The sequence below is a fragment of the Arabidopsis lyrata genome (assembly GCF_000004255.2).
Source record: "Arabidopsis lyrata subsp. lyrata unplaced genomic scaffold ARALYscaffold_1, whole genome shotgun sequence".
Lineage (NCBI taxonomy): Eukaryota > Viridiplantae > Streptophyta > Magnoliopsida > Brassicales > Brassicaceae > Arabidopsis > Arabidopsis lyrata.
The window spans coordinates 4,134,850-4,159,457 of NW_003302555.1; the positions used below are offsets into that span (position 1 = coordinate 4,134,850).

Below are 24,608 nucleotides of genomic sequence, written 5' to 3' on the forward strand. Positions count from 1 at the left end.
GTAAAATCTGCTAAATACGGTCCAATCTAAAATCATACGCCAAGTCAAACCGAATTAAACCGGTAGGAAGAAAAAGAAATTACAACGAAAACATGTTGTCTTAATCGAACTCAAAATATAATTTGGGATATTTCATGCTTCAAAATATATATCCATAAATGATTTTCCGTACTCTCTCTTCTATCCTTGATGGATCAATGCCGATCCGACTAATGATAGCCTGCAAATATTTATTTTAGACGATTAGTCGTATATATAATACTAATATCTATTCAAAAGACATGACACATGCGTGTACGTGTGTATTATACATACAAACATATGAGTGGATGTGGTACCTGGGCTATGATTGTGTAAGTGGTCCTATCATTCAAGTTCTGAAGATTTGCACTCATTATTTGAGCTCCTTCTTCTTCAAAAATACTCACAAGCTCGTGTAACATTACTCTTTTCATGTTTAGATCCATAATCAGATTCAATTCTATGGTCGAATCCCGCGAACGAATACTGAGTTTCGGCAGAAGAGACGACCCTTCATAGAGATTCCCGAGTTCTCCTTGTACCAATGTCTTTTTCTTCTCTTTCAAATAATTTACATTCTCTTTCAATTGGATCATGTATGATGTCGCTTGATCTATAAGTTGAGGCACTGGTAACTGTTAGAGCCCCAAAAAAAAACCAAGTTAATTACTTTCATTTTATTTCTTACATGAATGTGGTTATATTCAATATATAACTAAAGTGTTAAAACCCTACGTGAATCATTTGTTTTTAAATTAGACAACGTACTTAAAAGAGAGCTAATTAGATGGTCATAGAGGGACAACTGCCTAACCAATTAATCAAAATATTAATTTTTTTTAGAATAATGCGTACATCTTACAGTAATTGTGTAGATAATGTCTGTATTGTATTTTTTTTTTTTTGGACAACGATGTCTGTATTGTATATATACGCAGAAAACACATGTACAATTTAATATTAGATATATATATATATAGAGAGAGAGAGAGAGAGAGAGAGAGAGAAGAGAGAGTTAGAGAGAGAAACGGACCTTGCGAGTGGGAGAAACATGAGAAGAGAGTTCAGAGAATAGATGTTTCATGCGCATCCTTCGATCCTTCTCTCTGAGGTTTCGTTGTTCCCTTAACGACGATGAGTTTCCTTCTCCTATTTCTCTTGCCCTCGCCATTCTTTTTGTTTTCTTTGAAGCTTTTATGCACATGTTTTTCTCTTTTCAAACCCATCTCTCTTTATATATAGATAAAGAAATAGAGAGGGAGAGACAGAGTCACAAATCTTCATTTAGAGAGAAAGAGCTGCGACATTTAGATGAAAGGGATGCTTTTGGAATAAAGTCATGGCTTTTGTGATTGCGTCCGTGAGCTTACACACTAATTAATAAGAGATGCATGCATCTTTCTGGCCTACCAAGTAAATTTTACTATTTACTTGGGAATTTCCACTCTTAAAGATACAAAAATTTTAAAAATAATTAGAAATATACTGTTTATCATAAAAGAAAAAATGAATTTAGATTACACATTACTAGCTAGGACATAGAAAGTGTTCAGTGGTTTGGTCCATGTCACTTGTATATTTATTAGTTTAGGTCGCATCTTATATTTCATGTAAGATTACTAACTTACCGTACGTGCATGTGAGATGAGATTCCTAGCTAACGTTCAGATATATGTTTCTTCTTCTTTCAGATTACTAATTATAAGTTTTAGTCCAGTGAGTTGCTGATCAGTAGAGTAGGTTTAGAGATAATTATTATCAAAAACCATTTCAATGGCGTAAAATAGTCAAAGCCACTGTAGTATGTAGACAAAACAGATTTCCTTACAACAGCACTATGTTTCCATCGACGACAAAAAGAAAAGGAAAATTGTTTTGTATACCGATAGAATTGGGACCACTAAATCAAACAATATCATGTTCAATTAATTAGGTGCACATATTGCACAAGGCGCCATAACCTAAGAATATTATTCAACAAGCTATCATTATCATACAAGAAAAAGATACAACGTTAACACATTCCTTACAGAAATTATTAAAGGCCTCAGCTCTCTTTGGCCGTATTACCGACATCATTCACCGGAGATCTCGTTTACATGAACGTCTACATGGAACGATCTAAACGTTTACCGGAGTTGAATACAAAGAAAGATAATTAAACATGCGTAGCTTGTTAAGTCTTGGAGTCCAGGTAGATGTTGGTCATAATTTTGCTACTGAGCAAAATGACATAAAAAGTAAAAGGAGAACATGGTTAGCCGCGAAAAAAAAAATACAAATTCAAAGAACCTCATTTGTAAGTCTTTCCTAGTTTTTGAAAATCGTACAATGATACTTAATTAGGAATAACACTGTGTATATATCGTCTCACTGCTTGACCACTTTCTTAGAAACTGCAGTAAGGGCCAATTTTATTCTTTATTGCATTTTCCACATGTTCTTTTTTTTTTTCCTTCTTCAAATATTTGAATTCGCACAAGAAGAGACTAGTCATTTGGACACTACCACAGCCAATGAAAATCCGAGACTAGAAAAAATAACTAAGCCAACTTTTAAAATGTTAAATCTATAATCTTTTATAGCTAATTCTGTGGCTAGATCACCACTGTTGTTAGAAGTTATATATAATTTTCATGCAAAGCAAGATAATATGTACTATAAGAAAAAATTAAAATTCATCTTTAGTCTATATGGTTGATTTTGTATGTGAATATAGTGAACTAAATATTACATGTATATATACGGGCATAAAAAGTAATAATCTTTTCATAGCTACAATTTCATCCTCCTCCAAGTCATCATTATTTGTTTCTTTTGCATTTGTTTGTAAAAGCTTGGTTTTCTTTTCTTTCTTAGGTTAGGTAACAAACTTTGTTCGAGAAAAAAGGGCTAAAATTTTACCAAAATTGAAGATGAAGCTCGCGGTTATAAAATTCTAATTCAAAATCTTTCTGCTCCTCACATCTTTTTTTTTCGTACTTTCAAGCGCTGATTCGTGTAAGTATACATATTATATTTATTTAGGAATTATTATCACTTCAATTACTCCTCTATAATTGTAAGATTTTATATGTGATGATATATGAATTAGCAGCATGTGGTGGAAAGTGAAATGTGAGATGCTCAAAGGCAGGACAACATGAAGAGTGCCTCAAGCACTGCAACATATGTTGCGAGAAGAGTAATTGTGTTCTCTGAGGCACATACGGAAACAAAGATGAATGTCTTTGTTACCGCGATAGGAAAAACTCCAAAGGCGGGGATCCAAGTGTCCTTGAACATGTTTTGAAGATATAGTCTCAAATGGAAAGAAAAGAGAAAAATAAAGAGATGTTGAAGATGAGGCTTTTCGTCCATATACTTGAGGAAATGGTTTTTACTTTAATCAGACATTTATCATTCCCTTACCGTAAACAATAATAGGGCTATTACACCAATTCACTCTTTAAAATACTCAACATCTCTCATGTTTAAAGAACTAATTACACATTCTTTAATTAGAAAAACCATTAAATTTTTGCAAACAAACTATCGTAGACTTGTGATTTAATTGGGATTTAAAAATGCTTCAAAAAATTAATCATGAGATTATATCCCTTAGTCTCTTTTCTATCCTTGATGGATCAATCCCGATCCTACAAATAATAGCCTGCAAATATTCATTTAGCCGATTATTAATTTATCATATATGATCCTTCAAAATTAGTTCAAATCTATATTTAAAGGACGTTGCACAAGAGATGCTAAAAAAAAGACAGGACACATGCAGGTTACCTGGGCTATGATTGTATAGAAGGTCCTATCATTCAAGTTCTGAAGATTAACACTCATTACTTGAGCTCCTTCTTCTTCAAAAACACTCACAAGCTTGTGTAGCATTATTCTTTTCATGTTTAGATCCATAACCAGATTCATTTCTATGACCGAATCCCGTGAACGAATACTGAGTTTTGGCAGAAGAGACGACCCTGCAGAGCGATTTTTGACTTCTCCTCTTAACAAACTCATTTTCTTCTCATTCAAATAGTTTACCTTCTCTTTCAATTGGATCATGTATGATACCGCTTGATCTATAAGTTGAGGCACTGGCAACTGTTGGTGCCAATAAAAGCACAATCTAGTTAATTACTTGCATGTCTTTTGCATGAATTTGGTTATAATCAATGTCTTTATTAACTAAAACGTAAATTAAAAGGCCTATATCTATATGAATCATTAATTTGTTTTTAACTCTACACTATATAGATAATGGTTGTCCTAGCTGGCGTTGTACTAATACCGAGAACCCTAGCTAAATGCTGCACTTTGATTGATCTGGTTAAAATCAAGACGTCCATTGGGTGTTCGCAGCATAGGCGGGTGCCTACGCGTCTAGGCGCTTAGACAACACCAACGCATACATCTAAGAAAAAATGTGTAGTTTGTTGTATATACGCATAAAATACAGTAGAGAGAGAGAGAGATAGAGACAGACCCTACGAGTGGGAGAAACATGAGAAGAGAGTGCAGAGAAGAGATGTTTCATGCGCATTCGTCGCTCTTTCTCTCTGAGGTTTCGTTGTTCCCTTAACGACGATGCGCTTCCTTCTCCTATTTCTCTCCCTCTTTCCATTCTTTTTGTTCTCCTTTATTAGGTTACTATGTTTAATTCTCTCTTTTCAAATCCATCTATCTCTTTAAATATAAAGAGAGAGACAGAGAGAATCTCAAGAGAGAAAGAGCTGGGTAATTTTAGATGAAAATGATGTTTTCCAAAAAAAGTCATGGCTTTTCTGGTTGCGTCTGTGAGCTTACACACTACTTAATTTATATATATGCTTCTTTTACTTTGTAAGTTTCATTCTTAGAGATACTAAAAAATTTCCAATAAATTATTTGGATTAGTTGATACGGTTGTTGGACACATTTCTAGAACCTAGCTAGTGTTACTCTAGGTTTTGGTCCAGTACAGGTTCGTAGAAAATGTGCTTATCATTTCAGCAGAACATAGTAATTAAATTAGTCAGATTATATACTATGAATTCCTCACAAAAGTACCACGTTTGCATCGACAAAAAAAAAAATTAAAAAAAAAAAAAAAAAAATTGTTTTGTGATACCATGATAATTATGTTGATCGTTTGTAATAGGGTAGATAAAATTAAAAATACCTTTAAATGATAATGTAAAAATTCCATGTTTAATTAATAGGTGTCCATATCTATTATCCGAATTATATATAGTACACTATACAGGTCACAGGGTAAGATTATTTGGTGTCAAAAAAAGAAGAAGCTAAGATTATTCAACATACAATACAAGGATACAACCCATTCCTTAGAGATATTAACGACTTTGGACTCTTTTTGGCCGTAGTGCTGACATAATTGCACTGGAGATGTCGTTTAATTATACACTTGACCAAGTCTTATTCTAAAAGTAATAATTATACACTTGACCAAGTCTATATGGAATTTTCTACCCAAAGAGTAAAAGTCTACATGGAGATGAATACGAAGACAGAAAATAAAACATGGCTAACTTGAGGCTTGGAGCCTGCTAATTTCTCGGATACCTTGTAAAGACCCAAAAATCAGACCACTGTTGATATATGTCATATATATATAGGTAGAGCCAAAATAATAGAAAAGTTATAAACTCTTGAATTGTTTAGGTATTAGTAGAAATCTACAACAGCGGAAAATGGAATATTTGTGTGTTTTTACTTTTTTATATAATCTTTTTCTAAAAATGATCCCAAATCCCAATTATAACTATGATTTAACAGTACACAATAAACCAGCAGATATCTTAGCCAAGAAAAGCATCCCCAATAACTTTATTACTACCACTCTTTGATTTCTCATGTAATTTATGATGTTTTACACTGTGATTAATACTCAAAGTTATCTTTGATCTAATAAAAGTAGACGTAAAAAAAAAAAAAAAACTATGACTAACCGTTTACTCGAAATTAATTTAAGTACGTTATAAATGATGACAGAACATAGAAAAGTTTTTTCTTTGAAACTTTTTAAATGTTAAAAATTGGTATTTATGGGTTTAGTTAAACAGTTTCCTCACCGAAGTTTTCTATTTAAATCAGTTCTAGATTAATAAAACAATTTCCTCATCGAATGAACCCAACCAAATTCTCAAATGTATACCTCGCTTTATCAAAACCCGGTTCATTGGTAGCTCGGTTTAGTTCGTACTATTTGCGTCAATTTCACATCCCTAGATGTTAGGCATAATTTTGCCACCTAGACTGACATAGCAGAGCGTTTTCAAAAAAAAAAAAAAATTGATAAAGAAAGCGTTTTCAAAATTTCCAAAAGGAAACAAAAAAAAAAAAAGCATTTGGATCATGTGGAAAACACTGTTAGCCGCAAAGAAGTAAAAGAAGAAAGCTTAATTTTGTCGTCTTTCCTTGTTTTGCAAATTCGTCCAAAGGAATAATTTGTGTTTATTTTATTTATCTGTTTTTGGGTATAAAGGACTATACATCTATCGCCTAGTCGTCGCTGCTAAGTGCTAATTATATTCTTAATGCATTTCACACATGTGTTTTTCCCTATTTTTTTCAACGCCCACATGTTTTTTCTTTACTTTTGTCAAATATTTGAATCAAGATCAGCTACTATTCTAAGAAACTGGCTATTTCTATAATAACACTCACCAATTAGCCATTATTTATAATATGTTAACATTTTAAAACGAAAATAATGGCTAATAAAATGCTAATAAAACGAAAATTATATATTACACTAAAATAAAATTTAAAAACGATTAAGGAAATATTGAAAATGTTTGAGTAAAAAATATGTTTATAGCTGCCTACCAAAAAAAAAATATGTTTATAGCTTTTGTTTAATACATAATCAGTTTATTAGTTTTTTTCTGTTAAGTTTTAATTTTTTTTTGAAAATATGTAAATCAACCAATTTATTCACTTCGCTTACGACTTTTAAAGACTTAAGACCAGCTCTAGATGAGAGAATAGCAAGCAAATAAAGTAGATATAGAATCATATAGCCACATTCCATCATCACTATAAGTTTTTTTTTTTTTCAGTACAATTCCTCATTTTTACTTACCTTAAATAGTAATATAGAGGATATATCATATATATGATCATCAATCTCATCAATCTCGACAAAATGGATCCAATGAGTGATGAAGATGAGTTTGGTGTCACGGAAATAACAACCACCACTACTGTTCACGACGGATAATTCAAGCTGTTCTAGCTCATCCTATTAGGAGCGTCTTCTGACAAACGTGTTACAACGGCAGAGAAGAAAAAGGATGTCATGGGAGATGGATATATGTTTTGATCAAAATTACTATTTTTAGTCTATTCTCTTTAAAAGTTCGCAACTTTCCATGGTAAAAAATCCATTCTTCTCTGATTTTCTTTAGAAGATTTGATTTTTGTTTAAAAGTAGTGTGGTTGATTTGTCCAATGAGTTTGGAACGAGTCCTCAACGAGTCCATACATGTTATTAATAAAGAAAAATCATGTGGATAAAAAAAAAATTAGCATTCCTTTCTTGTCTCTTACCTTTATTGTTCAGATAAAGATTTGTGTGTAATTATTAAGATTTATATTTTAAATTTTAGAACAAAAAAATGGAAAAGAATCATAAAGCAAACAACTGTCTCTAAGCAAACAACTGTCTAAATATAGAGGAAATTTTATTAAATGCCAGCCAGATTTTATAAAATAATACTTATTTGATATAAAATTTGAATTTCAATACTTCTGTAACAAAAATCTGATTGGATATTACTACACAGTAATTCCTTTTCATGATTTTGTTACAAGCTAATAGCATAGTTGATATTTTCTTAATATTAAACAGAAATTGAATATGTGTTTAGTCCATGTTTACTAGCTATCTTGTTAATCTAAAATATGTAATATTTTTAACAAATTTACAAATAAGTAAACAAATATTAACAAATTGTGTGTCATAATCATCACGATTTTTCTTTTTTAAAAACAAAAAACTAAAAATTGTTATAAGTTGTCATGTAACTTGAAATAAATATGCACTGTAAGAAACAAATTTTCCAATTCATAAATGTTTCAATACTGGTTACATAAAAGATCTTTCAACACTACGTACTTAGTCATAAAAGTCTATGAATATGATTTTATTCTGTATGTGAATATTAGTAACTTAAAATATGTTGGGAATTGAGTCCTTGATTAAACCTGCAACAAAGAGAAAGCTTTAGCAGAGCAAAGAGAAGAAGAAGAAGTCGACAAAGAGAGTCAACGACAGAAGACAAGTCAACAAGGAAGTTACTAAGTGAGATTGTCAACATGGTATCAGAGCTTACTTGATCTTGGAGCCTGTCCAAGGAAGAAGAAGAAGAAGAAGAAGCTGTGAGGAAGATGGATACAGCCATCAACAAAGAAGAAAGCTGGCCGTAAGAAGAAGACGGCAAAGATGAAGAGATGATGTAGCCCAAGAAGCTGTTGTAAGTGAGACGGCAAAGAAGCCGTAGAAGAAGAAGAAGAAGAGAGTGAGACCTTGAGTGGACCTGAGCTCAAGACAAAAGAAGAGAAGAGCCTGCACAAGAAAGAGAAGTGTAAGGCTGAGGGAAAAGAAGAGCAAAGCTGAGATTATGTCGGAAAAGAAGAGAAGGAAAGAGATGTGGTGACAAAAAAGAGCACCACCAACCTACACAAACTCTTTCCCACCGTACCTTAGAGAAGGAGGGCTTCAGGTGCATCCAAGTAGACATGGAGATCTTCTGGAAGAAGCAATGAAGACAACGGTGTGGAGATGGTGTTGTGAAAGGTGATGAATTCAATCCTTCTTCGACATTGTATTGGTGAAGCTTGAAGATGCTTGTTGAGGCTGAGAATCCGAGTGGTTCGTAAGCTGAAACGAGAAGGAGAAAGAGAAGCCAAGGTTAGAGAAAGACCAAAGCCAACGGTTCAAGGAGTCAAACAAACCAAGTCCGAGAAAGCGGAGGTTGATGATTCAAGAGCCTAACAACTAAGGCCGAAAGCTAAGGTGATGACTTGAGGAGAAGCCAACCATACTACGGTAGTGAAAGCCGAGGTGGTGGTTCAAGTCAGAGAAAAAGTGTCCTAAAGCTAAAGCCAAAGGTGATGGTTATGAGAATCGAAAAAAAAAAGGAGAAGAAAGAGGCTGGTGATCACAGTGACACCAAGCAAGAGAGAAAAGATGCTCACCTAAAGAGAAAGGGAGCAGCCGGTTGCAATGTCAGCCGAGCAAGAGACGTGAGAAGAGCTCACGGAGAAGACTTGGAGGTGACATGGAGAAGGCTCAAGGCAAAGAAAAGCTAAAGAGTCGAAGTGTTACCTGCAAGTAAAATATTTTTTGGTCAAGGATTTGATCAAAGAGAAACAGAGGAAAATTGCGAAGAAAACTAGCCAAGAGATGGCAAAGATATTCGCACAAAAATGAAGAAACTGGATCCATGGGGATCCAGCTTAAGAGGGAGAAGAAGAGCCAACTTACCAAAGTGGTGGTTGAAGACGGCGGCGGAGACTTTCACCGTGACGGTGACTGGTGATCGGTGAGAGTTGTGACCTCTAGTTGCCGTTGGAGAAGCTATGCACCACGGATAGAGAAAGAAGCTCGATTAAGAAGAATCGAAGCAGGAGGGATATGATGAAGAACTTCTCAAAATCGAGAAGAAGACGAAGCAAGGAGCAATGGGATTAAAATCCCTAAATTGAAATTGGGGGTTTAATCTAAGGACTCAAGAGGGAGTGTTGGGAATTGAGTCCTTGATTAAACCTGCAACAAAGAGAAAGCTTTAGCAGAGCAAAGAGAAGAAGAAGAAGTCGACAAAGAGAGTCAACGACAGAAGACAAGTCAACAAGGAAGTTGGGCTTGGTGTTTTTCTGTTTGGTGTGATGGGCCTACAAGTGAAAAGGCCCAAACTAGTGAAGAGTGTTTTGTCTAAATGGTTGTTAGTAGGAGTGGTAAGAGTCTACGAGAGTTGTTAAACGTTGCTTGTATGACTTCTATCTAGAAGTAAGGTCAATAGTTAGCCTAGTGTTTAGGAGTATGGCTTGTGTAAGAGTCATGATTAAGGTTCATGTGTCTAGAGTAGCAAGTGGAGATAAACCACTATATGTATGTGTTATGTGTATGTGTAAGAGTATCCTTGTGATCCGAAATATCAATGTAGACAATTAAAGTAAACGTGTTCTTGTTTTCTCTCTAGAACAAGTGAACACAAATGAGAAAGAAAGAGTAAAATATAGAGAGATTGTGAGAATTACAACAAAATAGTATATCGACATAACAAGTATGAAATCTTTATTTTTTATTTTTAATTTAAATTGGACAACAGATAACAAACATTTCACTTAAAATTCTCACTATAAGTAGTCAGTCCTCTTTTTGAACCACAATTCATCATCACTACTTTTCTTTTCGCATATCTTTTAAGTTTTTCTTACGTAACAAACTCTATCGAGAAAAAAAAGAAGATAAAGCCTAAAACTTAAAACCAAAAATGAAAATGCTCGTGGCTGTACAATTCTTCATAATCTCTCTTCTCCTCACATCTTCATATTTTGTACTTTCAAGCGCTGATTCGTGTAAGTGTATACTTATATCTAGTTAGTTATTTTTAATTAAAGGTTATTTCTCATTTCTTTTTCAAAAAAAAAAAGGTTATTTCTCATTTGAAACTAGTTTTCTGAAATTCTAAGATTTGATTTGTGATGATGACAAATGAATTTGCAGCATGCGGTGGAAAGTGCAATGTGAGATGCTCAAAGGCAGATCGAACACATGAGGAGTGCCTTGAGGACTGCAATATATGTTGCCAGCAGTGTAATTGTGTTCCTTCGGGTACTTATGGAAACAAAGATGAATGTCCTTGCTACCGTGATATGAAAAACTCCAAAGGCGGATCCAAGTGTCCTTGAATATGCTTTGAAGATCCTCATCACAAACATAACATCTACGTACTATATGTATGAAAATCACATATATGTTTGATGTATGAAAAAATTCCATGAGCTTATTGAAAATTGTGTTTTCTTTAATTCGATTCCTAAACACTAAAGAATAAATCATGTCAAGGTTTATATTTCTCAGCTTCAATTTAACTAAAAGCAACAACTTGGGATACTATATATGATGGGATGCACATTTGAGAATTTACTCTCTCAAGGTTTTAATTATGTCAGTAATTGATTCTACCGGTTTGCATCAACTAATACTACATTGTAACATAACAGAAACTCATTGGATGTGAAAGTAGTATGCCTTTATAATTTGTTTCCAAGGAAAAACATAAGAACAAAAACTAAAACAAGAGAAAGATCATCCCATGATATTTAAATAGAGAATCAATCTACAAAAAGACGGCAACCTGATTTTCAAAACAAGAACGGTAGATCAAAGGCAAGCCGGATACTACATAAAGACTCAAATCCACCAGCAAATTCTGATATAGCAAAACTCAAACCAAAGAGGCTTTTGCTTCTCCAACTAGAACATAAGTTTTTTTTGAGTCGCTCTGCTTTCTTTTGTGGAGGAACCATATCAAGCTTCGACGCTCACAAGCTCATACTCGATTAGCGAAAGATTGTTATCATCCTTCACGGTGATGTCTGTGGGCTCCTCTGCGACGTCAACACGTCCCCATCTATCAACTGCAAGCCTCATAGACCCCTTGTACATGTCGATCTTTGCATTACGCAGAGTCAATACACTGCCCTCTTTCATCAAATCCACTGATAAAAAAATGGATAATAGCATCAGACAGAAATCTTTACATTACATGAGAAATACCCAGTAACTATATTCATATGTTGCAGCAAAGCAAACCACTTTCCTGCTATTATTTGTTTCACATACATATTCACAACCAGTATGGACTATAAAGATGCTAACTTAGAACAGAAACGTGCCATTAAAGATTGCTAACTAAGAAGAGAAGCAGCATCTAAAAAACCATCACAAAAGCATTTATTCTCTCACCTTGATCATTTCTTGCTGTAAAGATTATGATTCCAGTCTCATCACCAACTAAACATTCTGCAATTCGCATCTGACGTGCCTGAGGACCCATGGGACGACCTCCTCCTCCTCTCTGCAACACCATCTTCGTGTTGACAACTTTCACATTCAGCGAGTGACCACTGGTTCCTGGTCTCAGCTCATTAACCTTGGTGAACACAGGCTTCCTCAAAGCAGGCGTTGCCTCAGCCATTTTTATAACAACGCTACAAAAATTAGCCATAAAGAAAAAACAATTCTGTGATCAGCACCTAACAACAATTAAATGTGCAATCACAACAACAGCAATTTCCATATCTGATTATATCATCAAAACCTCAAATGCGATCAAACAGGTTTAAGCTATCCTCATTTCTCACTCATTCACACCTAAGAAACGCTTAAACAACAACAAAACAATTTCATTCTCCAAACACATCAAATCCATTAAAACGCAGCAACATCGATAATCAAAGCTAGATTACACAAAAATCATATACTTTTGATCCCAGAAATTCATGGATTCTCAGATCGGAGAAATGAAATTGACGAGAAGAAAATTGAATTCACGCTAGGAAAATGGAATTGAAACAAGAAAAAGCTAGGGTTTTTGGAACTCACGTACGTTTTGATTTTGAGAGAAGAGACGACGACGACGATGACTTTAGCGATTAGATCTGTGGAGGCGATATACACAAAGACGCGGCGGTCTTTATAAACTCTAAATCTCAGATATTAATACTCACCGTTGATCCGTGACCTGAACACGTGTCGCGTATCTGAATATCTTCATTTAAACTACCCTTATATTTTTCTATATATTTGAGTTTGACCTTAAAACTTTGACTAAGAGAAATTAACACTCTCCGAATCGGTTTTTCAAAACCAATTTTACTGGACCGTGACATCAGAAACCGGTTCACTGAGGTCGGCGAGATTTCTTTGTTGTCACTCTCGTTCTTCGATGCTCATCCATTAGAGGAGCCGATGTTTCTGCTTCCATGGTAACGCTCTCGTCTCCATCTCCGTCGCTCTCTTGCGTAGAGAACGTGACATGTAAATCTTCTCACGTTTCTCGGGTTCTAATTTCCGGTACCGATAAGAATAATCACGGTGAATCATCGGAGCCCAAGATACTGAGAGATGTTCATATCGTAAGAAATTTTAGACTTTTCTTTTGAATTTCAGTTCTCTGTGATTTGGTAGGATCGATTACGGATTTCGAATTTTGATTTAATCGTTGTTGTGTTTGTGCTTCTTAGTCAGAACGGTTGTTGGAGGATTTCACTGAGCTTGCAAGAGAGAACACTGAGAAGGACCTCGAGACTTGTGGGACTCTCGCTGCCTTTCTTGTAAGATTGTTTTTGCTTTCTTCACATTCAAGTTGATTACTTTGGGTGATAAGAGTATCTGGGTGGTGAGAAAGTGAAGGAAAATGTTAGAAAGTCTCTGACTTTATTGTTCCTAATTACAACTTGTAACGGATGATTTTGGAAAAATTGAATTTTTAGTGAAACTCAATCAATGCTATTGCTGATTGGTTTAAAGTTTAAACCTTCTTTTATGATCATGATTCATGGTTGCTTTGCTTCTGTTCCTGGATTCTTTGTTTTTTCGAGGTTCATGAACCTGATGGTAATCACTAATCACTTTTCTATTTCTGTTCATGCTGTAGGAAAGAGGAATTTTTTATGTAACCACTCTGATAATACCTAAGCAAGAATCTACTTCCAATTCTGTGAGTATCTTAGAAAGACTATCTCGATCATTTCGTGGTGTTCAACGTAAAAATTGGTGCTAACTCAGGTGCTAAAAAATTGCAGTGTCAGGCTATGAATGAAGTGGAAGTGTTTTCCATTCAAAATGAAAGAGAACTCTATCCCGTAGGATGGATTCATGTACATATCTCTCGTCTCCCTCCATGTTTTGAGATGTTTAGTGATCTGTTTATCTACTTTGTCTTGACTTATTATAATGAGTTTATGCATATTTTACAGACTCATCCTTCTCAGGGTTGTTTCATGTCATCTGTAGATTTGCATACACATTACTCGTATCAGGTACATCTCTATTGTATCCAACTTGCATATATACAAGGTTTGAGACAATTCTGTTCTCACTTTCCCCCATCATGTTATTTTTAGGTAATGGTGCCAGAGGCTTTTGCAATCGTCGTAGCTCCAACCGATAGCTCTAAGTATGTTCTTCCAAAGCTGTCGTTACTGTGGAGTCAACTATTCAGTCAACCTATTTCCTTGATGGACTCTCAAACTGATTTTTTGGCAGGAGTTACGGGATATTTAAGCTAACGGACCCTGGAGGAATGGAGGTACTGAAAGGCTGCTCAGAGACTGGATTCCACCCACACAAAGAACCAGAAGATGGGAACCCAGTTTATGAGCATTGCTCAAACGTCTACAAGAACTCGAACCTTAGGTTCGAGATTTTTGATCTACGTTAAGGTAACCACCCTTCCGTGGCCTTATCAGTAAAAAAAATTTAAGCTCTATCCACTGTGGGCTAAGGATGTCAATAATAACCATCATCATAACCATCACCCTAACCGGAACTGTATACTTGGTCAGAGAAGGCTGTCTGATTCGGGTTATGAACACAAATCACCTTCTATCAAGCTTAGCAATGTTAAGAAATTGTCATGTCCTTAGATTTGGATCAATTGGTTCCATTATGGAAGAACACTTAAACAATGACCATCGACATTGTATTGGCGTATGCAAATACATCTGTATAAATGTAAACCTTGGCATATATTTGTTATATTTCTCCATGTAACTACATTAATTTTAACTCCGTAAATAGCCATTTTATACTGCTAAACTTGCCAGAGATGATGAAAAGAGTTGAGCTTCTAAAAACGACGGTAAAATTTCAAAGCTTTAGCTTTGACTTGTTCAAAAATTATTCATTTTGACAGTTTTGGTCTGATTCAAGTTTCATACTTTTCTTTCTCATTTGATTGATTAATTAGATACAAAATAGCCATCAATTAGCTGTAGTGATAATAAAAAGGTATCTTTGAGCTCTGTTTTGTTAAAGACATTGTCCAATTCACATGAAACAAGAGTACAAAACCAAAAACAGAATCAAAGGTCCAAACTTTTCCTTTGAAAGTAATAAAGCTCTGAAAGCTCGTTCCTTTGATAAAGTAAATAGTACAGAGGATGGGTTTTATCAAGTGAAGAAGAAACAAAGAAAAAGCAAGCTCATTTCATATTGTTAAGTGTTGCTATCAAAACCCATACAGTCCTTTGTTTTCTTTTGTTTTGCTTCAAATCTCTTTATGGCCGTTTTCAAGCACATGATAACTTTCTTCGTACAGTCAGAGTAAAAAACTCTCTTTTTCTTACCCTCTCTCTCTGTACAGATGTCACAGTCACCTCTGTCACGGATTTGGGTACAGAGACTCGCAGACGATTCACTCTTCTTTCTTTCTTTCTCTCTCTCTCTGGGTTTTAATTCAAAAAGTGGAGTTGGTTACCATTGTCTTGTACGATCGTATATTCCCGATATGATTTGTTTTGACAGAGCAACTGCTTTGTATATATGCCAAAACATCTCTCTCTCTCCTTGCATCAATTTATAAGTAAGACCAAAAGAGATCACAAAGATTCAGGCTTTTTGTTTGGCTTTTCTTATTCTTGAGTGAGAGTGAGAGTAAGCCAGAGAGAGAGATGATGATGATGAGAGGTGGTGAGAGAGTGAAGGAGTTTCTTCGACCCTTTGTCGATTCCAGAACTTGGGACTTATGCGTTATCTGGAAACACGGTGATGATCCTTCTAGGTACACACACACTCTCCCTTCTGGGTTTTTCTTTGTTCGTTGTTCATGTGAATCATTCATCATCAGCTATCTACTTTTTTGCTTCCATTTTTATGTATACTGAATTACTGATGGGTTTGTCGTGTTTATCTTATATCTTTGCTTTCTGGATTGGGACCTTTTTTTGTTTTTGGCTCTGTTATTGTTTTCCTGTATCGTTTTGGTCTCAAAGTTTCCATTTTTTTTTTTTTTTTTGATTAGTCCTTAATAACTTCTGGCTCTGTTCTATCAAATTTCTATAATACACAGTTCTTCTTTGTCTGTTCTTGGTTTTGTCTTCTCTGGTTTTACTAAAACTTTTTTAATTTCCGGGTTTTATGATCTTCATAGTTTCGAAATCAACCGTAATTGTTCTTAATTCCATTTTTATCTACAGGTTTATTGAATGGGTAGGATGCTGCTGCAGTGGTTGTTATATTGATAAGAACATTAAGCTTGAAAACTCAGAAGAAGAAACTGAGAGAAGAAAGAAGGCTTCTTTCTGTAGAGATGAACACAACAAGCATCGTATAAGAACCCTAGCTTGTGAAGCTCTTTCTCATTTTCCTCTCTTCATGCCTCTCTATCCCGGGTATGCTTCCTGTATTCAAACCCCTTTCAAGTTTCAAGTTAGGTTTTTTTGTTTAGGAAATGATATGAAGCTTCTCCCTCAATTGCAGGATTCATGGAGAAGTAGTGATGTCAAAATCTCCAAAGTGGTTGGTTAATTCAGGATCTAAAATGGTAAAAAAGACTCTTTTTCGTCAGCCTTGTTTTACTTGTTTGATCACAAGAACAATCTGAACTCGATGTGCTTTAGCAGGATATGTTCAGCACTCGGGTTCTTGTTCCTGTGAGTGATGGTCTCGTTGAGCTGTTCTCCTTTGATATGGTAAAGACATGTTAGAATAAAAATTCAGTCATTGGTTTTGGTGGTTACTTCATAAAATGTTGTCCTCGTTTTTGGTTGCTTCAGAAACCGTTTGATGAAAGCATGGTGCATTTGATCATGTCGCGTTGTACCACCTTCTTTGAACCATTACCTGAGCAAAGGCTGCCATTCAGGATCATTCCCCGAGCAGAGGAATCTATGAGTAGCGGTGTGAATCTCAGCTTTGAGGGTGGCGGATCATCAAGTGTTTCCAATCCCTCCAGTGAAACTCAGAATCTTTTCGGCAGTTACTCGAATGCTCGTTGTGTAGAAATTCTCAGGGAGGAACAAGCGCCATGTATGGTAATGAACAAGGAAAAGGATGGTTTGGTGCAAAATGCCAACGATTCCAAGGCTAATAAGAGGCTTCCTGCGGAAAACTTCAAATCAAAGAACCTTCATTCAGAGAGGAAAAGAAGAGATAGAATTAATCAGGCCATGTATGGTCTAAGAGCAGTAGTCCCTAAAATCACAAAGGTTTCTTCTGAAACTCAATGCAGTTTCTGGATCACACTCTTCGTGTGATCAATAGCGCTTTCGATAGGATTATTATATTTATCCATTTCTTTGTGCTATATGCAGTTGAACAAAATTGGAATTTTTAGTGATGCGGTTGATTACATCAATGAACTGCTGGCGGAGAAGCAGAAACTTGAAGATGAGCTTAAAGGAATCGACGAGATGGAATGCAAAGAAATTGCTGCAGAGGAACAATCTGCAATAGCTGATCCAGGAGCTGAAAAGGTTTCCTCGAAAATCAACAAGAAAGTGAAGAAAAACGAGGTATTATTCGAATATATGGACCTTCAAGATCATCTATATCTGAATTGTAAAAATCCCACAAACTCCGGTTTCTGTCAGGTGAATCTTGAAGTCCACGAGATTGGTGAGCGAGATTTCTTGATTCGGGTTGTGCAGGAACATAAACAAGATGGATTCAAGAGGTTGATAGAAGCTGTAGATTTATGTGAACTTGAGATCATCGACGTTAATTTCACCAGACTTGATCTCACAGTCCTGACCATTCTCAATGTCAAGGTAGTAACTTAATTACATCTCCGCATTGCCCCTGCACTTAATCTCAGATTCTTGAAATCTGATACAAAGTTTTGAACTTTTTTGTAGGCGAACAAAGACGGGATTACATCTGGAATTCTGAGAGATTTGCTGCTCAAGATGATTATAACTTCAATATGAAAGTCGGTAAAACAGAGTACATAACCCAAAAAAAAAGGTCAAATGTTTTGTTTGCTTCAGTCACAAGTTACTACTAGAGATATGATTTCTCACAAGCTTTTTGGTGACAAATTTACATGTTGAAACTATACATTCTTCTGGTTTATCATCGGATTTTCATTAAGATCTTTCACAAATATAATTCTAAAGAGAACCCAGAATAACAAAACACAACAAGTTTGAGTTTAATTAGTGGTTCCGGTGACTTGTGTTGAAGGCTCGGCTCTCAGATTCATGGCTCGTAGCGTAGTCTTGGCTTGGGTAGTAGCCAGTATTAGTACCAAGATCCGAGGAATCTTCAGAGGCTCGTCTGAAAATTCGAATCTCATTACTGTATTGACCCGAGTCGTAGACCGTACTTTGACCCACTTTAACTCCGTTTGTCAGATCCGACAAGTCATCTCTCGTGTCCAGAGCTCTTACAACCTGCAAAAAGAGAGAGAGACACTCTTGATCAATCAGATGGTTTGTTTCTCTTTCCAGCTGTCTTTATAATTAGGGTCGAGTCAACAAATGTTTCTTCCATTTCTGACCTGAACCATACGAGGTCGTTTAAGAGCTGAATGTCTAACACAAGACGCTGCCGTTTCGATCATTCTATAGACTTCACCTTCGACGTAATCATTCTCTAGCCGTGGATCCACTACTTCGCTGATGTCACCTTTTTCAATGGCCTCGATTAGCCTTGGACGTGCCTGCCAAAACAACAAATATTCAACCTTCATGAGATTTCATTTATTTTGTAACAAAAATAAATTCATAAAATCAAGATAAAAAATTTACCCATTCGACGAGACTTTCTTCACCCAAAGGTTGAGAGGTGTCAACAGGTTTGCGACCAGTGATGAGTTCGAGAAGCACAACTCCAAATGAAAACACATCTGATCTATCCGTTAGCTTTCCGCTTGACGCATATTCTGGTGCTAAATACCTGCATTGCATTATGTTTTGTTGTTAATATGATGATATCGTAACATTATTTTATAGATAACGTTTATAAAAAAAAAAAAATACAAATATGAGAAGTGACCGTACCCAAATGTGCCCATGACACGCGTTGATATGTGTGACTGTGCAGTATCGTTCAGTCTTGCGAGTCCAAAATCTGCAACCTATACGTAGCAGATCAAATGCTCTCAGTGAAGAAAATCATAATGATTTCTACGAATGTCCGCTAGTCACATTTTATTAATAAAATAAATTAATGTAAAATATTGACTTTGCCTGAGCTTCGAATTCATCATCCAACAGAATATTTGACGATTTGATGTCCCTATGGATAATCTTCGGATGACCTATGAAATTCATTAAAGCCAAATTAATTAGCCTAATCCTTGATTATATAGTTTTACACCAAGGAAATCTATTCACATTTCATTAGGAAAAATTTTAAATAATAAAAATGTAATGGAGAGTGCATATATACTCACAATCTTCATGTAGATAAGCAAGTCCTTTGGCTGCGCCTATTGCAATCCTGACTCTTCTAGTCCATTCCAAAACCGGTAAGTTTTTGCCTGACAACAACCCAAGAAATTATCTGACCACAAACTTTTTCTGGTTCAACGTTCTAACAACAAAATACTCTCGCATGATCATGACCCGTTTAATTAGTTATAGCATATTAGTCCCCAATACTATTTATTCCATAAAACAAATTAAAATGTCAATACACATCAAAATAGAAGCCTAATTTAGTAACACTGCTATTCACATGAATGATCAACAGTTTTAATGAGATTAAGAAAGTAAATGCAAAACAAAGAGAGATAGTAAAAAGAAGTACGTACCATGCAAATGGTAATCCAAAGTATTGTTGGGGACAAACTCATAGATGAGAAATCTGTGTTGTTCAGAGATGCAATAACCCACAAGAGACACCAAGTGCCTATGATGCACTCTGCTTATGATCTCTACTTCAGCTTTGAACTCTCTATATCCTTCTGCGCTGACCGACTTTAGCTGCTTGATCGCTACTGGCTTTCCCTCGAAAAGGATGCCCTTGTAGACACACCCGAACCCGCCTTCTCCTACCACAAAGCTTTTGCAAAATCCTTCCGTTATCTGGCTTAGCTCTTCGTAGGTGAAAAGGATCTTTGAAGTCCCTATTACTGCGGAGTCAGGGGTTCCTCTACCATGTTTTGGGTTCCCAAGACTGTTAGTATCCGGTGAAGAGTTCTGCGCCGAGCTGTTCCCATTTCCGGGTTTCTGTCTGTAATGGATGAATCCCTCTGCGACATGAAACAATAATCAAGAACAAGAACTAGACGTAAGGGTCAAGCACACAAGAATCATAAATCAAGAACAAGAGCTAGAACAGAGAATCAAGAATCAAGAACAAGGTTTGAACAAACATGATAATGAAGAATCAAGAGAACAAAGTCAAATAAAAAAACAAGAACAAGGAATCCAAGAACAAGAATAGGAGTAAGAGCAAGACACATAACAAGAACGAAAATCAAGAAGCAAGAACATAAAAGAAGATAAAGAATCAAGAACAAGACATGATTTCAAGAACCAATTTAAGACAACACCAAAAAGTAAAATATATTTACCTGTATTTACAGAGACATTAGCCGGTGGCAAATACTGGTTAGAGCGCGGAGAAGAAGAACCTTTCTTTTGTTTCCTCCTAACGAAGAAAACGGCAGCGATGAAAATTACAGCCAACACACCTGCGATCCCAATACCAATCATTGTCTTCTCGGTGTAATTAGACTCATTACTTTGTTGGCCATTGCCATCATTTCCGTTATTATTGGCATTATGTCTATTAGAGCCTCCGGAATGGTTATTGGAGCCGGAGAGGGAAGGAGGAGACGGGGAAGAAGACGACGAGGGTACACGATTTGATCCTCCTCCCGGGGGTGAGTCCAAGGGTTGTGAAGGGTTTCCAGGAGAATTAGGGCTTAGGGGAAGCAACGGAGGCAATAAAGATGACAACGGAGGAGACCCTTGACTGCCGGAATTTTCCGTAGACGGTGGCGAAAAGGGAGTAGAAGGCGGAGACGGAGGAGAAATAGGGTTGTTGATGGGTTGAAGTATGTTATCATCATTGGTTCTTGGATCCGGTAGCTGATTAACTAAGGAGGGAGGAGGAAGAAGCGAAGGAGGAGGTAATTGAGGCTTTGGAAAAGGAACCACCACCGGAGAATCTCCAGTTGGGGTGGATTGAGGCGGAGGTTGAGGCTGAGGAGGTGAAGGAGGTGGAGTTATAGAAGGTGGAGGGGAAGAAGGAGGTGTTGGAGGTGGAGTTGTATTAGGAGGCTGATTCGGTGGTGGTTGAGCAGCTGTTGCCGGCGGGGGAGATGCTTGTGCGCCGCCACTGTCGGGGGATGGAGGAGAAGGAGGTGAGGTGGCTGGAGGTTGTGTCGTCTCAGAACCGCCGATGATTTTCTGATCAGTTAATCCTCCGACATTTGTTGGTTGTGAAGCTACAAACGGAGATATCGTCTTACCGATTAAATCTGCTTGTTGCTGGACTTTGTCCATTTGTCTTCACCTTATTTGCTTCTCCTTGTTTCTTTTCACATGTTTGTATTTGATCTTAAAGAGGTTTCTTGTGGAACAAGAAAGGATCTAAAACTTTGGGATCCAAGCCAAACTGGGTTTAAATTCCGCTGAGATCCAAGAAATTAAGTTTTAAAGATTGTAGCGGTTTCTCGAGAAAATGTATTTATGAGATCAACACGATATTTGAAATTCACGAAAGAGATTTGGAAACAAAAAAATTCCAGGCCTACAGGGTTGCTTATGTCTCAAGGAAGATAGGAAGTTGATTCAGATTTTGTTTGTTGAGGATGAATATTTTTTCCTTGGATTTTTTTTGTTCTTTTCGTGTTTTTTGTGTAAAAATAGAAAGTCTCCCAAATGTCAACAGTTGAATTCTAAAAATTACTGAGAAAATAGGCTAAAAATTCACTTGATTGTTTTTTTTTTTTTTTTTTAACAGTAAATAATTATATGAAATAAGAGTATCAATATCTGGAAGATTTACCATTCAGCTTCATTGTCGGAATGCCGCGTAAACTATTCTTTCTAAAAGTTTATTTTCTCCCATTGATATTTCTGAACAATAAAATTCACAAAATCCGGTTACAAATAAATAATTCAAAGAAAGGATTAATAAAATTTTCCAAATCACATCAACCATTTAAAAAAAAAAGGATCAGTGACTTCTGTGACCGAACCCAGCTACCGGTTTGGGCATGTCACTCAGCGAGAGGCTGAGCCGTGTGACATAGCTTCCATATAGAGGCATCGGAAGGAGCGACGAGATATGGACCAAGCAACTACCATGTGTGCCTCCGGAGAGTTCTCTGTTAAGATTCCGGCAGAAGAGTAAACCAAATGATCACGGAGGTTTGGTGTTTAGAGGTTGCAATGTGGAGACACTGTTCTGTGCATCCAAAGAAGGATCGTCTCGCACAAAGCTCCTGCCTGCGACATGAGTGACGGAAACGCCTGGAAATTTGGGAGAGAATGGGAAAGATCCTGGTTTCATCATGGAGTGACCATATAGCGACTTCTAGATCATAATGATAGTTGCTCTATTATTATTGCAAGTTAAAATTTTATGAAAGAATCAAATAAAGTTAATTCACTTTATGAAAACAAAATATATGAATTTTTTACTCATTAAAAAAAGATGTCTTTTAGAGCCTAGAAGAATTCAAACATCCAAGAAGAGTAAGCAAAAAGGAGAAATGGTGACAGTTCAACATGAAACAAATAAATCAGGTCTTAAACCACAAGAAATCAAGTTGACTCCGGAGAAGAAGCTTTCAATCTCAACACCAAAACTCTCTGGTCGAGATAACCTCAAGCCTGCGAATCGAATAAAAGAAAGAACCGAAATCAAATCAACACACATACATCAAGATTACCAAACCCTAAGAATGCAATCACTCTATTCACAGTGTCAAAAAATGTTCATAACCTGAACTAAATAAACCTATCGAATCAGAATTTAAAAGTCTTACTTTGTTAGCAATGTTGTTGGAAAGCCAATCCAGACCTTCATAGAGCCCTTCACCGCTAGTTGCGCATGTGCTTTGTATGTACCTGATAAGAGAGAGCAAGCAATGTGTTTTCAGGTAAACATGTATGCAATAGTAAATAACCAATCCTCTCTGGTATAAAATTATAAATCACCAGTGGCGTTGCCGGAGTGAGTGAAGGCCAAGCTTATCAGTTATCTCAGCAGCATTCATTGCGTTTGGAAGATCTTGCTTGTTGGCAAACACAAGCAATACTGCATCCCGTAGCTCATCCTGCAGTTACGAAGCATCAATAGGACAAAGCCTTAGGGATAAACAAAAAAATTGTGTAGCATTAAGAACATACTTCATTCAACATCCTGTGAAGTTCATCTCTGGCTTCAACAACACGGTCTCTGTCATTGCTATCAACCACGAATATCAGACCTTGTGTGTTTTGGAAGTAGTGCCTCCACAAGGGACGGATCTGTAAAAGAGAATAAGTGGATAACTGTTATCTCTTTCTTTTTAATCTTTTCGAGTCATATATAGTACAAACCTTGTCCTGACCCCCGACATCCCAGACCGTGAAGCTGATGTTTTTGTACTCAACTGTCTCCACATTAAACCCTGTTAAAAACAAATTATTGATCAAGTCTCATTGTCTAAGCAAGTTAAATTCCAATCAGTAGTTTTCAACAGCAGCTGATCTAATACAATGCAATCTGGTCAGCCAATCATGTCTGTTTTGAAGAAGACTTACCAATGGTAGGAATGGTGGTAACAATCTCACCAAGCTTGAGCTTGTACAAAATGGTGGTCTTACCGGCAGCATCAAGACCAACCATAAGGATTCGCATCTCCTTCTTGGCGAAAAGCCGGCTGAAAAGCTTTGCAAATGAAAGCCCCATTGTCCGTTGAACCGTTGATCCTGAAATGTTAAGAGATCGATCACACACCATAAACAATTGAATCACTATTCGTGCTTCTTACCAAACTTTACTACATGTATTTCACTATTCCCTAAAATTCCTTGTTTACACCAAATGAGATCAAATGCATCTAACACGACAATCGAAAAATCCAACGTCATGATCCTTGAATCCACATGATAAGAGATCAGAATACACGATCGTTCAACGACAATGGTCTAACGAATAACTCAGATCACCACTACAGAAAAGAAAAAGAAAAAAAAAAAAAAAAAGGTCGAAACGAGATTCAATTTCTCCGAAACATCAAAACTCAGATACTTGTTCGGATCAGTTCATCAAGGAATTCGAATGCAGATCCAGAAAAATCCGAAACGATCTGGAAAGTTTTTGGAGCTTACCTTTCGAAAATCAAAGGCGAGAGAGAAGCTTCAAAGACGTGTATTGACTGATGATGATTTCTTTTCTGTGATTGAAAAATGAAATTTCTACTTTCACTAGCACCCTCCTATTTTTGTTTAGTATATAAAAAGTGCCCCAAAGTATACATTTTGTTTCAAATTAACCCCCTGGCTGCTATCATGTATGATTCTATGAAGAAACCGAGCACAACTATAAACTTATTTGGTTGCTTTTTGTTCCTTCTCACCATCTCTCAGCCGCTATATGTTCATTGAATATGAAATAAATCCAGCAAGAG

The 24,608-nt window shown here is 36.2% G+C and overlaps 8 protein-coding genes, 1 long non-coding RNA gene and 1 pseudogene across 12 annotated transcripts; 4 read left to right on the forward strand and 6 right to left on the reverse strand.

The window, feature by feature from the left end:
* Positions 1-37: 37 nt before the first annotated feature.
* Positions 38-1,236, reverse strand: LOC9328642 (transcription factor bHLH167). The gene is made up of 3 exons (XM_021011575.1): positions 1,055-1,236; positions 339-656; positions 38-220 (listed from the first exon to the last, which is right to left on the reverse strand). Exons 1-3 carry the CDS (start codon positions 1,223-1,225, stop codon positions 140-142), a joined length of 570 nt encoding a protein of 189 aa, XP_020867234.1. The 5' UTR covers positions 1,226-1,236; the 3' UTR covers positions 38-139.
* Positions 1,237-2,936: 1,700 nt separating this feature from the next.
* LOC110224611 lies at positions 2,937-3,475 on the forward strand (annotated as a pseudogene).
* An 86-nt stretch (positions 3,476-3,561) lies between these two features.
* Positions 3,562-5,102, reverse strand: LOC9328644 (transcription factor bHLH168). The gene is made up of 3 exons (XM_021015145.1): positions 4,499-5,102; positions 3,799-4,116; positions 3,562-3,673 (listed from the first exon to the last, which is right to left on the reverse strand). The coding sequence occupies exons 1-3, from the start codon at positions 4,634-4,636 to the stop codon at positions 3,605-3,607; spliced, it is 525 nt and encodes a 174-aa protein (XP_020870804.1). The 5' UTR covers positions 4,637-5,102; the 3' UTR covers positions 3,562-3,604.
* A 2,954-nt stretch (positions 5,103-8,056) lies between these two features.
* Positions 8,057-9,810, reverse strand: LOC110225420. Its single transcript, XR_002329763.1, has 5 exons — positions 9,506-9,810; positions 9,217-9,346; positions 8,721-8,899; positions 8,352-8,584; positions 8,057-8,223 (listed from the first exon to the last, which is right to left on the reverse strand). It is a non-coding gene; the product is annotated as an uncharacterized LOC110225420 (long non-coding RNA).
* Positions 9,811-10,300: 490 nt separating this feature from the next.
* LOC9328645 (gibberellin-regulated protein 8) lies at positions 10,301-11,179 on the forward strand. Its single transcript, XM_021015152.1, has 2 exons — positions 10,301-10,599; positions 10,748-11,179. The coding sequence occupies exons 1-2, from the start codon at positions 10,515-10,517 to the stop codon at positions 10,930-10,932; spliced, it is 270 nt and encodes an 89-aa protein (XP_020870811.1). The 5' UTR covers positions 10,301-10,514; the 3' UTR covers positions 10,933-11,179.
* Positions 11,180-11,259: 80 nt separating this feature from the next.
* Positions 11,260-12,734, reverse strand: LOC9325884 (uncharacterized protein At4g28440). Of its 2 annotated transcripts, none has more exons than XM_002892537.2 (3): positions 12,636-12,734; positions 11,993-12,237; positions 11,260-11,745 (listed from the first exon to the last, which is right to left on the reverse strand). In XM_002892537.2, the coding sequence occupies exons 2-3, from the start codon at positions 12,222-12,224 to the stop codon at positions 11,555-11,557; spliced, it is 423 nt and encodes a 140-aa protein (XP_002892583.2). In that variant the 5' UTR covers positions 12,225-12,237; positions 12,636-12,734; the 3' UTR covers positions 11,260-11,554. The 2 variants fall into 2 exon arrangements, with proteins under 2 accessions (XP_002892583.2, XP_020870805.1); XM_021015146.1 differs by having other exon boundaries at positions 12,632-12,712.
* A 167-nt stretch (positions 12,735-12,901) lies between these two features.
* Positions 12,902-15,474, forward strand: LOC9328646 (AMSH-like ubiquitin thioesterase 2). 3 transcript variants are annotated; one of them, XM_021015144.1, is made up of 8 exons: positions 12,902-13,164; positions 13,273-13,362; positions 13,686-13,748; positions 13,834-13,908; positions 14,008-14,070; positions 14,155-14,207; positions 14,297-14,472; positions 15,396-15,474. In XM_021015144.1, exons 1-7 carry the CDS (start codon positions 13,012-13,014, stop codon positions 14,469-14,471), a joined length of 672 nt encoding a protein of 223 aa, XP_020870803.1. In that variant the 5' UTR covers positions 12,902-13,011; the 3' UTR covers position 14,472; positions 15,396-15,474. The 3 variants fall into 3 exon arrangements, with proteins under 3 accessions (XP_020870803.1, XP_002889820.1, XP_020870802.1); XM_002889774.2 differs by lacking the exon at positions 15,396-15,474 and adding an exon at positions 14,596-14,848 and having other exon boundaries at positions 12,913-13,164; XM_021015143.1 differs by lacking the exon at positions 15,396-15,474 and adding an exon at positions 14,601-14,848 and having other exon boundaries at positions 12,913-13,164.
* A 210-nt stretch (positions 15,475-15,684) lies between these two features.
* On the forward strand, positions 15,685-18,139 carry LOC9325885 (transcription factor bHLH90). Its single transcript, XM_021015135.1, has 8 exons — positions 15,685-15,812; positions 16,228-16,422; positions 16,511-16,574; positions 16,654-16,722; positions 16,807-17,238; positions 17,344-17,544; positions 17,623-17,799; positions 17,887-18,139. The coding sequence occupies exons 1-8, from the start codon at positions 15,703-15,705 to the stop codon at positions 17,956-17,958; spliced, it is 1,320 nt and encodes a 439-aa protein (XP_020870794.1). The 5' UTR covers positions 15,685-15,702; the 3' UTR covers positions 17,959-18,139.
* LOC9325886 (putative proline-rich receptor-like protein kinase PERK11) lies at positions 18,076-22,501 on the reverse strand. Its single transcript, XM_002892538.2, has 8 exons — positions 20,553-22,501; positions 19,788-20,228; positions 19,428-19,514; positions 19,222-19,292; positions 19,033-19,109; positions 18,781-18,928; positions 18,531-18,692; positions 18,076-18,423 (listed from the first exon to the last, which is right to left on the reverse strand). The coding sequence occupies exons 1-8, from the start codon at positions 21,487-21,489 to the stop codon at positions 18,187-18,189; spliced, it is 2,160 nt and encodes a 719-aa protein (XP_002892584.1). The 5' UTR covers positions 21,490-22,501; the 3' UTR covers positions 18,076-18,186.
* Positions 22,502-22,601: 100 nt separating this feature from the next.
* LOC9328647 (ADP-ribosylation factor 2-B) lies at positions 22,602-24,413 on the reverse strand. The gene is made up of 7 exons (XM_002892539.2): positions 24,310-24,413; positions 23,740-23,907; positions 23,536-23,606; positions 23,344-23,463; positions 23,152-23,270; positions 22,980-23,061; positions 22,602-22,824 (listed from the first exon to the last, which is right to left on the reverse strand). Exons 2-7 carry the CDS (start codon positions 23,885-23,887, stop codon positions 22,819-22,821), a joined length of 546 nt encoding a protein of 181 aa, XP_002892585.1. The 5' UTR covers positions 23,888-23,907; positions 24,310-24,413; the 3' UTR covers positions 22,602-22,818.
* Positions 24,414-24,608: the final 195 nt, after the last annotated feature.

What these genes read in the sequence shown, in the direction of transcription:
- LOC9325886 (XM_002892538.2), bottom strand. Translation starts at nt 21,489, where the DNA reads ATGGACAAAGTCCAGCAACAAGCAGATTTAATCGGTAAGACGATATCT. An exon ending in TTTGGATTACCATTTGCATG is followed by an intron (nt 19,515 to 19,787) that starts GTACGTACTTCT and finishes GGTTGTTGTCAG; the next exon opens with GCAAAAACTTACCGGTTTTG. An exon ending in AACGACCTCGTATGGTTCAG is followed by an intron (nt 18,424 to 18,530) that starts GTCAGAAATGGA and finishes CTCTTTTTGCAG; the next exon opens with GTTGTAAGAGCTCTGGACAC.
- LOC9325885 (XM_021015135.1), top strand. Translation starts at nt 15,703, where the DNA reads ATGATGATGATGAGAGGTGGTGAGAGAGTGAAGGAGTTTCTTCGACCC. An exon ending in TTCATGCCTCTCTATCCCGG is followed by an intron (nt 16,423 to 16,510) that starts GTATGCTTCCTG and finishes CCTCAATTGCAG; the next exon opens with GATTCATGGAGAAGTAGTGA. An exon ending in TAGTCCCTAAAATCACAAAG is followed by an intron (nt 17,239 to 17,343) that starts GTTTCTTCTGAA and finishes TGCTATATGCAG; the next exon opens with TTGAACAAAATTGGAATTTT.
- LOC9328644 (XM_021015145.1), bottom strand. Translation starts at nt 4,636, where the DNA reads ATGGAAAGAGGGAGAGAAATAGGAGAAGGAAGCGCATCGTCGTTAAGG. An exon ending in ATGTTTCTCCCACTCGTAGG is followed by an intron (nt 4,117 to 4,498) that starts GTCTGTCTCTAT and finishes TGGCACCAACAG; the next exon opens with TTGCCAGTGCCTCAACTTAT. An exon ending in TCTATACAATCATAGCCCAG is followed by an intron (nt 3,674 to 3,798) that starts GTAACCTGCATG and finishes GAATATTTGCAG; the next exon opens with GCTATTATTTGTAGGATCGG.
- LOC9328645 (XM_021015152.1), top strand. Translation starts at nt 10,515, where the DNA reads ATGAAAATGCTCGTGGCTGTACAATTCTTCATAATCTCTCTTCTCCTC. An exon ending in ACTTTCAAGCGCTGATTCGT is followed by an intron (nt 10,600 to 10,747) that starts GTAAGTGTATAC and finishes ATGAATTTGCAG; the next exon opens with CATGCGGTGGAAAGTGCAAT.
- LOC9328646 (XM_021015144.1), top strand. Translation starts at nt 13,012, where the DNA reads ATGGTAACGCTCTCGTCTCCATCTCCGTCGCTCTCTTGCGTAGAGAAC. An exon ending in TACTGAGAGATGTTCATATC is followed by an intron (nt 13,165 to 13,272) that starts GTAAGAAATTTT and finishes TGTGCTTCTTAG; the next exon opens with TCAGAACGGTTGTTGGAGGA. An exon ending in GCTCCAACCGATAGCTCTAA is followed by an intron (nt 14,208 to 14,296) that starts GTATGTTCTTCC and finishes ATTTTTTGGCAG; the next exon opens with GAGTTACGGGATATTTAAGC.
- LOC9325884 (XM_002892537.2), bottom strand. Translation starts at nt 12,224, where the DNA reads ATGGCTGAGGCAACGCCTGCTTTGAGGAAGCCTGTGTTCACCAAGGTT. An exon ending in TACAGCAAGAAATGATCAAG is followed by an intron (nt 11,746 to 11,992) that starts GTGAGAGAATAA and finishes TTTTTTTATCAG; the next exon opens with TGGATTTGATGAAAGAGGGC.
- LOC9328647 (XM_002892539.2), bottom strand. Translation starts at nt 23,887, where the DNA reads ATGGGGCTTTCATTTGCAAAGCTTTTCAGCCGGCTTTTCGCCAAGAAG. An exon ending in ATGTCGGGGGTCAGGACAAG is followed by an intron (nt 23,464 to 23,535) that starts GTTTGTACTATA and finishes TCTCTTTTACAG; the next exon opens with ATCCGTCCCTTGTGGAGGCA. An exon ending in TTCACAGGATGTTGAATGAA is followed by an intron (nt 23,271 to 23,343) that starts GTATGTTCTTAA and finishes TCGTAACTGCAG; the next exon opens with GATGAGCTACGGGATGCAGT.
- LOC9328642 (XM_021011575.1), bottom strand. Translation starts at nt 1,225, where the DNA reads ATGTGCATAAAAGCTTCAAAGAAAACAAAAAGAATGGCGAGGGCAAGA. An exon ending in ATGTTTCTCCCACTCGCAAG is followed by an intron (nt 657 to 1,054) that starts GTCCGTTTCTCT and finishes GGGCTCTAACAG; the next exon opens with TTACCAGTGCCTCAACTTAT. An exon ending in CTTACACAATCATAGCCCAG is followed by an intron (nt 221 to 338) that starts GTACCACATCCA and finishes AAATATTTGCAG; the next exon opens with GCTATCATTAGTCGGATCGG.